A 10,688-nucleotide genomic window follows, 5' to 3' on the forward strand; every position below is an offset into this window, starting at 1 on the left:
ACAGAAACGATCAATCTCTAGAGATCTAAATCTGAACCGGACCCTGTAAAATTAACCCCTTATCTTCCTGCTCCAGGCTGTCCTCCCACTTCCGGTCCATCGGCTGCCAATAGTCCGAGTGGTGCTGATGGACTTATGCCCTTACCATGAAACATGGTATACGTGCTCCTACAATGCGACCGGGGCTGAGCAATGCCACCGGAAGCGATCTCCTGCACTGGGCCCGTCGGAGGTTTTGGGGGGGGGGGATGTGGGGTTCAGTAGAGTAGAGGGAAACAAGGGGCAACAATTCAAAGGACAAGGGTAGATTTATGGTTTTTGTGTGTGACATTTCCCGCCGTCCCCATTATCAACGGGTCTCCCTATCTTCTTGGGTTTTACTCCCCCGCTTTCGGACGATTTTAAAAATATCCAAGATATTCTCCATCGTCCGAAGCCAACTTCACATCTCTATTAATATGTATAAAATACCACAGCTATGAAGTACTATTAAAGCACAATATCGTCGTGGGCCACAGTAGACAGGAATGGTTATATGACAGCAGTAATGAAATGTAATGTATGACATTAAACTTACATGAGAAATAAATTTCGATGATCCTCCGCCGGACTTCATTACCCAGTGCGGTGCTGTCCGCATCAACTGCCAGCTCCTGTGGCTGATCGGGTGTCAAGTCTTCTTCAACCTCTGCATGCATACCGAATCTCAGACAAATGTTGTGTAGCATGCAGCAGGCAATAATTATGCTGACTACCTTTTCGGCACTGTATTGCAGGGCCCCCCCGAGTGATCCAGACATCGAAAACGCCCCTTCAGCACTCCAAAGGTGCGTTCAATGACGTTTCTGGTGCTGGCATGAGCCTCATTGTACCGTTTCTCAGCATTTGTGTGTGGTGACTGGAGCGGTGTTAGCAACCAAGGCTTACAACCATAGCCGCCATCACCTATGGGATGCAAAATATGGGATGCATTGAAAACAACTTGCAGCGCAAACACCGTAAACATAATATACATAACTGTATAGCGATCATCTTTTAGATCCGGAGAACAGAACACTACACATGAGAGACAGACAAATCACAGGAAGTTGCAATTGTCACTTACCAAGTAGCCAGCCTTCGCCGTACTTTCCTTCAAGGAATTGAGTAGCCAGAGAGGAATGCGCGAGAATGTAGGCATCATGGCAGCTCCCTGGAAAGTTAGCTACCACATTTAGGATGCGAAGGCGTGAGTCGCAAACCACTTGCACATTCATGGAATGAAAGTGCTTGCGATTACGGAACCCACTCTCTTCTTCCGACCTGGGTCTTAACGCAATATGGGTACAGTCGATAGCGCCTAACACGTTGGGCATACCGGCAATACCCATGAAGCCACTGCGGATCTGTTGGAGTTCTGCTGGATCCGTAGGAAAGACTATATAGTCCCTCATTCGCTTCATCATGGCCTTCAACACTTGTGCCAGATGCCGTGAAACGGAGGCCTGCGTCATACCAGCAACTATGCTCACCGGGTTTTGAAAACTTCCGGTACCAAAAAAATTTAAGGCACACAGAAGCTTACTCAATCCGGGCACAGCATAGTGTCGATTGGTCTTGGGGTCCAGGTCCTCACGCAGGTCTTCATACAGGGACAAGATTGCCTGTGAGCTCAGCCGGTATGTTCGGACAACATCTCTCTCACACATGCCAAAGAGCATTGCCCGTGTACGGATGACACGCGGCCGCTGGACGGCCTGTTGATGGGCCGGCTCTGCCTGCAGGGGATACAACAGATGATAAAACCGTCAATGATAAAAGACAACTCAAATTAGTGATGGATACATATAAATGCTTTTAGAACATGGATTACACTGGGTTATATGTTGATTTACAGCTATGTTCATTGACTTCATTTGATATATGCTTGGTCTTTCTACATTGATTGTAAAGCCTGTTGCTACATTAGCTATGTGATTCTTTTTTTGACGATTTTAAATGTCGTCCGATGTATTTTTAATCGTCTAAAATCATTAGAGGCGCTATATAATAGGAATCCCCCCTATTTATCGTCAGAAATCATAAATAGCGGGGAGGGGAAGGGGGAAGGGGAGGGCGGGAAAACCTCCACAAGATATCTCTAATGTATATATGGTATGAAAAACTACAGCCGGATTGGCTCAATAGCTGACAAAAATATGTGTCACAAAAAAGAGCAAAATAAATACAGAAAAAAACATGGCCATGGATCAGCGACAATTATGCACAACCGTAGAGGCACCTGTGAACGGTCTTTTACGGGTGACTGTGGGCATAGGGCCGGCGCCATTTTGTTATACTCGGGTCGGTTTTCCCGATGGTTGAAATCAGTCTCTATCTTGAAGAATATAAGAAATTGTTAAAACCCTTTATCGTTTTGGTCGCCCTTCTCTGTACCTTCTTCACAGCTCGATTAACATTTCTATTCATTGTAAACTGATGTCTATAACGTGCCGCAGTATAAAAAGACTTTAAATACATTAATAAATAAACAAACTACAGCCCTTGGCTCAATAGCTGCAAATAGACAGACACTGGTCTCTAAGGCGCCCATTACCGGCGTCCGTGAACGGCACTTTACGGGCGACTGCTTTCTCTTGTCCGCCTTACGGCGGCTATATCGACCGGCGCACATCCTCCGGTGCCCATCCACCGGCGCACATCCTCCGGCGCCCCTTTTCCGGCGCCCATCGACCGGCGCACATCCTCCGGTGCCCATCGACCGGCGTCAATAGAGGCACCAGAAGGCATGGGCGCCGTTCTTACAGAAAATAACAGATCACCTACCTCCGGTCTTACAGCCGGGTTCTCGGGTCGGTTTGGTTCTCCATGCTGCGGCAGCCCCCCGTTCACCTCTCCAATCTGCCGAGCGTTTCCTGGGTTTCTCAGTCGAGCATACATTCGTCTCCTTCTCCACTGAATCATAATTAGCGTCAGAGCAAAAAAATACAGCTCGTCCATGGTGCAGTCCGGTACCTAACTGTTCGAACACCACACTAACACCACACTAACACCACGTAGAGGTAGGCGCTAAACTAGCACGTTAAGGCCGCGGCAAAACAGCGGGTTACAAAGGAGATAATCTGAGCGCGCGTTACGGTATCGGAGAGGAATAGCTAATTCCTTCATTATACAGCATTATACAGCTAATTCGTTCATTTACATGCCGCGTGTGGAAAGGGTTATACGTCTGTTTTAAGAAGCGATAAGGACGCGTGAAACTGGAGACTGTATCGCTGAATTGCCTTGCGCGCCCGAATTGTGCGCTCCGAGCACGTTACAGACGGGCAATCTTCGACCGGACGATACTGTATCGAGCTGTATGTCAGTGGGGTGGAGTAATGGCAGTGGTAGGTCCTCTGACATAGTAAGGGCAAAGGTCCGCCGGCTGCCAGTCCTGAAAATGGCGCCGAGGGGCCCTCGCCCTTACTATGTCACATGGGCTACTGCCACCATTGGTGTCCCTGAGTGGCATAGTAAAGGAAAGGGCCGTCGGCACCATGTTGATTGCTGGCAGCTGACGGCCGTAGTGCAGGAGATGTGTCCCGGACCGGTCCTGGCCCCCTGCTGGAGCTTCCCGGACTTCTATCAGGTTTTGTGTGTGTTGTGAGGACCTGGGAAGTAAATCAATTTGGCATGTGTGTGGGGGGTGTGAGGAGGGTGGTTTTGTGTGTGTTGGGAGGCTGTGGGAAGTAAATCAATTTGGCATGTGTGTGGGGGGTGTGAGGAGGGTGGTGGGTGTATTTTATCTGTAAAGGAAATAGTTATCTTCTGGCGAAAAAAGTGTGCGAATATGTTTAAATAGAAGTGAAACGTGGACCTGGACTGGCGAAATGATTAGTTTATTTATTTATTTATTTATTATTTAAAAGTATTTATATACCGCTTTTCAAATAGGGTTTTATCAAAACGGTTTACAAATATAAATAAAAAACAATGAAAATAAATTAAGAATAAAATATACATAAAATAGTAATAGCTAGATAGAATACTAGCGTAAACAAAATTGTTTTATAAAATAAAAGAAAAGGTGACTGTGCCATGATTAGAATACAGAATCTGGGAATGTATGTCAGATGGATAGAATTGTGGTAGTGAGAGATAGATTTTTGGTAGAAGAATGTTGTGAAGGAATATTAAGTGCGAGTTGAAAAAAGTATGTTTTTAAAGATATTTTGAAGTGGTGGGGATTTGATATAAGGCGAAGAGGATTGGGTAAAGAGTTCCAAAGGGATGGTCCTGCTACGGAGAATGACCTCTTTCTAGTGATGTCTAATCTGGCCTGTCGTGGAGATGGTGTATCTAAAAGGTGTAGCATGTGTTAGTGTAAGGTGTAACAGATGGCGCTTACTTCCAGCAGATGTCGCTGTTTTCTGGAAAAATTTTTAAAACCTATTTTACCTGTCACAGGTGTGACATATCTGTAATGTAAGTACAGAAGAACCTTCCTGTATGCGAAATGAAGGTTATGTCCAAATTTGAAAGCAGTCGGTTCAGTGGTTTCTGAGATTAGCAATTTTGTCCAAACTATTTAACATTTTTATTTATATAGATTTTCAGATTCAAAGAACTTGCAGATTAGTGAGACTCTTGGGTACTTTCATTGTAAGAGGAGTTTTGTAAATATTCACATCTGAACTGGGTCAAAAATATTTGAGCAAAAGAAATGTGGACAATTGATTCAAGTCATGATTATCTTGGATTTATCCACATTGATTGTGGCCTGCCCTAGTATGACTCATTATCTTGACTATATCTACTTCTGAAAGATTTTTGAATCAGGTTCAAGGCAGAACAAAAATTTTCAGAAAATAGCATGCTATGTGTTTATACCAGTTTGCTTTCTCTAATATTGCTTTCTCATCCAAGACTTGCACTTATTGTACCTATAGTAGTTACAGGAGTTAACAACCTAATGTAATATATTGCACAGTTTTCTGTGACATATCACTTTAAATTGAGTTAAATGGAAACCTATATGACTTCTAGCTCTGCTAAATTGTATTATGCTACAATGACTGTGTCACAAGCTGTCAAGATAAATTTGCAGTACATGATATTACTACTGTATGTCAAGCTTGTGGCTCCATTCACTGACACAATTCCCTAGCTCCCACAGTAATTTTGGGTAGACAGAATTCCTGTGCCAAGCCTTGCCTCTCTAGAAAATTTGATTTTTTTTCACTCTAGCACAGGAGTTTGATCATTGCACCTTCTTTAGCCTCTGTGTATCCTCAGTTTATACTGATCACATCACACCTGTCCTCCACAAATTACACTGGCTACCGATCCCCAACAGAGCCAAATTCAAAACCCAGACACTGTTTTTCAGGCCTCTGAGAGGAGATGGGTGAAAGATTGTCCTTATGCTTGCCTTCCAGACCACTAAGATCCTCACTTGGAGCCTCCATAACAATCCTGTCAGCAAAAGAAATCAAAAGAGCAAATACCAGCTGAGGCTGTTTCTAGGGAGCAGCATCTGCCCTAGGGAATTCACTCCCTGAAGGGTTTTGTCAAATGCAGGACTCCTCCCCTTTCAGGAAGCAAGCAAAAGCCTGGCTCTTCTGCCAGGCCTTGAATGCTATATCCCCCTAGAAAGCAGTTAAAACCTGCACTCACACTGACTGTGAGAAGCTGCTGGCCCCTATTTGACTGCCTTAAACCTGCTGCTACAACTCTGAGGCTGTTTTCTTTATTCTAAGATTAGCCATTAGTGTCCATTTATGTTGTTTAGTTCTTCAAAGTGGAATTGTAAGGCCACTACTAATCTTTGATTGCATGCTGCTATTTCTAATTTGTAGTACCCTGCCTTGGGAGAATTTCTTCTTTAAAAAGGCAGGTAATAAATGCAAATAATAACTAACTAACTCAATAATATATATGAACTTCTGGGAAGAGGTGGAAGGGCAAAGTATATATGTAAGTATTCATTTCCATTAGATAATTCCACCTTTTACTAGGAAAGGCACAAGGCAGATTGTTGAATGCCTCTATCCCCAACCCTATAGAGCTTAAATAACGGTGCTGCACCACTCTGCGTATAAGGTTACATACAAGCCTTGGTATTCAGAATCCAAAGCCATAAATACAGCATCTGCCCTCAAAATCCCCCGGAACATTCTTTATGCACTTGCCTGTTGCTGTAGAAGTCTGTGCAATTCTAGGGAGCAGGAAAGGGCAGGGCAGTAGCGGCATGCTTGGATCTGCCTCTGTCCTGAGTTTTTTTATTTATTTATTTATGAAGGCAAAAGGCTATAGCAATAGCAGTTGCGGTTTATAGATGAGCAGTGTGCATCCTTAATCCCAGACTCCATGATGAAAGGCTTTCAAGCACACTTGTTTTTCAAGGACACAGTCTGAAGCAGTGTGTCACTTGCTTTTTAGTACCGACAATGCTCGTAACAAGGATCATTCTTTCACGTGGCAGAAGAGATCAATACCCTGGAACCATAGCAGGCAAACCCAGGGCACCTTTCAGCATGGTACATCTGTAAGTGATGCCTGCAAGAGCTTGAGTCTTTGTTTCACTGCACGCATCAGGATTTTCTTCTTTGTATCCCTAGGCTGTGTGCGCCTTTTATTTTTGTCCAGATACATTTTACTCAGGCAAGCAGTTTAAACTGAAAGTACTAGTTGAACATCCCGTGGTTGATTAACTCTTTGCATGGGATTTATTTTGTCCATACTCTGCACGACTTTATTTCATGCTGTAACTTGATTCTGGTTCCCGTAACAGCCATGTTTAATGGCTTTACATCTACTTTTCACTACAGATGATATTTTGCTAACAATTCCATTGCTGGGGGCCAATGTACATTGTATTGCTAGTGTTCATGCTGAACCCTGGACTTTCTGTGGAACACAGGCAGCACTATGGCAATATGGGGGAATTCCTCACAGAGCAAAATATCCCTCTCCCCAGTGCTATAATGCTGCCCTAAATATCAGGTCCTGCTACAGCATAGTATGTATATAAAGATAAAAAAAAAAAAGGAAACAAAATATTGCATAATATAATTTGACTTTCTCAGAGTACTCTCTGGATTGCTCTTTTTTTTGCATTTTAAGGGAAAGGTGGTGGTTGTGCTGTGGCAGAGGAAGTTAAAAATAAGGATAGAGGCCCTTGCACAACACATGCAAAAACAACAAACAAGCCTTGTTTTTGACTGAATAACTCTAGATTCAGATGCTTGACATTTGATTCAGTACCTTACACACACAATTTCCAAGGTATGTAATCCAGAGATCCCTGCTCATTAGAAGATGGTTGCCATCATCTTATTAACACTATAGTGAAATTTAAAATCTGGATATTTTTACTTCAAACAAAGGCTTATATTTATCTCAACAGCTCAGTAGCCAAATGCAAACAGCAAAAATAATAAGAAAAGTGATCAAAAGTTCATCATGACAGAAGTAACTAACATAAGGCAAGAATTAAAAATCAAAGGTACATCTATTCTCTAAATTAAGATCAACCCTACATTTGAACCTACAAAAGGTTTTTTGGGGTTTTTTTTTTTTTAATTGAAACATTTGCTTATTTATAGTTTTGAATTAAATAACATACCCAGGAAATATAAAACAGATCACTCTGGTTAGGTTTCTTCCTTGAAATGTAGTATGAGTTGCATCATTCATACAGCTTACTGATATACCTGGCAACTTATAATGATCTCTTGTTCACATTCCAGCTTTGAAATGTCCATATTACCTTCAATCAGACCTCATGTATAACTGGTATAATCGATTTTAGGGAAGATTTGAGCTTCAAGGCCTTCACTGCTGACTGTACTATGAAGATGCAACACCCTCCGTACCATGAATTTTTCAAAAGAACAATATCAAGGGTCAGGTAACTTAACGGAAGATGACATTTTTTTTCCAAAGAGCAGCAGTGACTCAGAAAATATTTCGCAGGGGACATCCCTTCGCCTTCTCTTCAAACAAAGAAAAGAGCAGAGCTTTCTGCACATCAAAGACTCTTTACAAAATGAACATTTCGCTTGAAGGAGCTGCCTTTGGTAGTTCCAGGAAATATCCATTAGTGTGTGTTATCTTCTGGGAAGTCTTCCATTTTTTTCATAGAGACCATCTCCATCTTCTAACAGCCATGTCTGAAAATTGCTGCTGTTTAAATTGTTGTTTATATTGTTTTTTCCCTTTTTTTTTTTATTTAGAGGAACAGGTAGGAGTGAATCTTCTTTTATTCTGTTCATTTGTCTTTGAACAATGTATCTGTTACAGGCGTAATAATCAATGATAGATGAGAAATAAATAACAGAAGGCAATGTGCATATAAGGATAAATAATTGCACAACGGATCCCGTAGAAGCCTCTTTGATTATTGTAATTGCTTTCTCATCAGGGGGCATTTTCAACCAAGCACTCTACAGCACAGAGGAAGAAGAAACACACATAGGGAAAAGGTCTCAAGTGCAGCTCAGTAGTCCCTCTGTAGAGGATGTTAGAGATTAAAACACTAAACCATTTTCTTTATCCATTGTCATTATTTGTACTTCAAGAAGAGATGTAGAAACTTAAAGCTTTATTTATTAAGATTTTGCTGTTGCTATAGGCACAGCATGGTAATTTGTAACCTATCATTTGAAATCTGCCACTGTACCTGAGGACTGGAAGGTAGCCAATGAAAAGCCTATTTTTAAAAAGGACCCCAGGGTGATCTAGGAAATTAACCACATGTGAGTCTGAGGCTTGTACCAGATAAACTAATGGAAGCTATTGTTAAGAACAAAAATACTGGGCATATGGATAAACATGACTTAATAGGAAAGAGCCTGCATGAATTTAGTAAAGGAAAAGCAAACCTTATTAACCTACTAGAATTTTTTGAAGGTAGAAATATGCATGTGGATGAGAATGAGCTGCTCAATATAGTGTATTTAAAATTTCAGAAGTGATATGATAATGTTCTTTGAGAGACTCCTCAGGAAATTAAAAAAGCATGGGATAGGAGGCATTGTTCTATTGTGGATTTGTAACTGATTAAAGGATAAGAAACAGATAGTAGGGATGTTGTTGCGAGTGCGGGGGGTGGTCTGTTGCTTGAGAGAGAGTGAGCCCTTGGATCACAGCACAAACTCAGGGCGAGGCTCCTAGGTAGGCATCGTGAGAGGCGAGTGCTTCCAGGTATGGGCTGGACTTGGAACATATCTTAGAGCTGGAACATCACTCTCAGGCCTCCGCAATGCTTGTCTCTAGGTTAGCCCTCTGGCCACTTGATAGCCCTTTTGACCTGCCACCTGGAACAGCAAGTGCATCAGGACAGATGAAGGCTGAGGACAGGACATGGCATGTTGAGGAACATGGATGGTAGCCAAAAAACCCTGGTACACCCATACGCTCAAAACCCAAAAAATCCAGCTTAGAGCAGCTGAAAGACACTGGCGCAAACACCCCTCTCCTGCCACAAAAACCACCTATTACCAACTCATGCACACATATAGAAACGCCATTCAAACATCCAAAAAAGAATATTATGCCAAAAAAATTCACCACCTCCAATTCAACCCAAAGGCACTATTCACCCTAGTCTCAAACCTCACCAAACCCAACATGTCTACACCCCAAGTCCCCTCCACACAGACCCGATGCAATGAAATTGCCCTCTTCTTTAAGAACAAAATATCCAACATCACTGCCAAGTTCACCCCTAATACCAAAAACTCCCCTAACACCAACAGCATAACCCCCCCCACCCCACACACAGCCACCATCCTCCCTTCGTTTGAACCCTCCTCAACTCTAGAAATAGAGAACATCTTAAAAAAGATGAGACCTTCCTCCCATCCCTCGGAAACCATCCCAACTAAACTTCTCCTCGCTATTCCTAAAACAATAGCCACCACACTCTCCAAAATCGTGAACTGCTCCCTAGAACACGGCCTGGTCCCTAACTCACTGAAACAAGCTGTGGTCAAACCCATTCTAAAAAAACCCTCCCTTGATCCCTCCAATCTATCTAACCTCCGTCCTATCTCCAATCTCCCTTTCCTCTCCAAAGTCATTGAGAAACTAGTAAACTCCCGTCTCTCTGAATACCTAGAACAATCCAATATACTCCTACCAACACAATACGGTTTCCGAAAACACCTTAGTACGGAATCCCTACTCCTCTCCCTTACAGATACAATCATCAAAGGAATGGATGCCGGTAACTCCTACCTCATTGCCATGCTAGATATTTCCGCCGCTTTCGACACCGTAAATCACAACATTCTCATCAACACCCTCATCAGTATAGGAATTTCAGGTACTGCTCTTTCTTGGATAAAGTCCTTCCTCCAAAACCGTACCTACACAGTCCTCACAGACAATTTTACATCCCCTCCTGTTAATCTCGACTGTGGCGTTCCCCAAGGATCCTCCCTCTCTCCCACCTTATTCAATATTTACATGCTCCCCCTTACAAACCTCCTCTCCAACCTTGGTATCACACATTTCATCTATGCGGATGATGTGCAAATCCTCATCCCTTTCAAAAACTCTGTTCTCACTGCTATCCAAAACTGGAACACCATTCTCGCCTCAATAAACCAGCTCCTCACTGACATGCACCTAGCCCTCAATCCGCAAAAAACTGAGCTCCTCCTCGTCTCCTCTAGACATGCAGCCACACCCACTCTCTCCACCCTACATTCCCCCAACCT

The 10,688-nt window shown here is 42.8% G+C and overlaps 1 protein-coding gene across 1 annotated transcript; it reads right to left on the reverse strand.

Moving 5' to 3' along the window:
• Nucleotides 1-751: 751 nt before the first annotated feature.
• LOC115097423 (putative nuclease HARBI1) lies at nt 752-2,979 on the reverse strand. Its single transcript, XM_029613231.1, has 3 exons — nt 2,806-2,979; nt 1,106-1,757; nt 752-945 (listed from the first exon to the last, which is right to left on the reverse strand). Exons 1-3 carry the CDS (start codon nt 2,977-2,979, stop codon nt 752-754), a joined length of 1,020 nt encoding a protein of 339 aa, XP_029469091.1.
• Between the last annotated feature and the right edge of the window lie 7,709 nt (nt 2,980-10,688).

The sequence above is a fragment of the Rhinatrema bivittatum genome, chromosome 1 (assembly GCF_901001135.1).
Source record: "Rhinatrema bivittatum chromosome 1, aRhiBiv1.1, whole genome shotgun sequence".
NCBI classification, from domain to species: Eukaryota; Metazoa; Chordata; class Amphibia; order Gymnophiona; family Rhinatrematidae; genus Rhinatrema; species Rhinatrema bivittatum.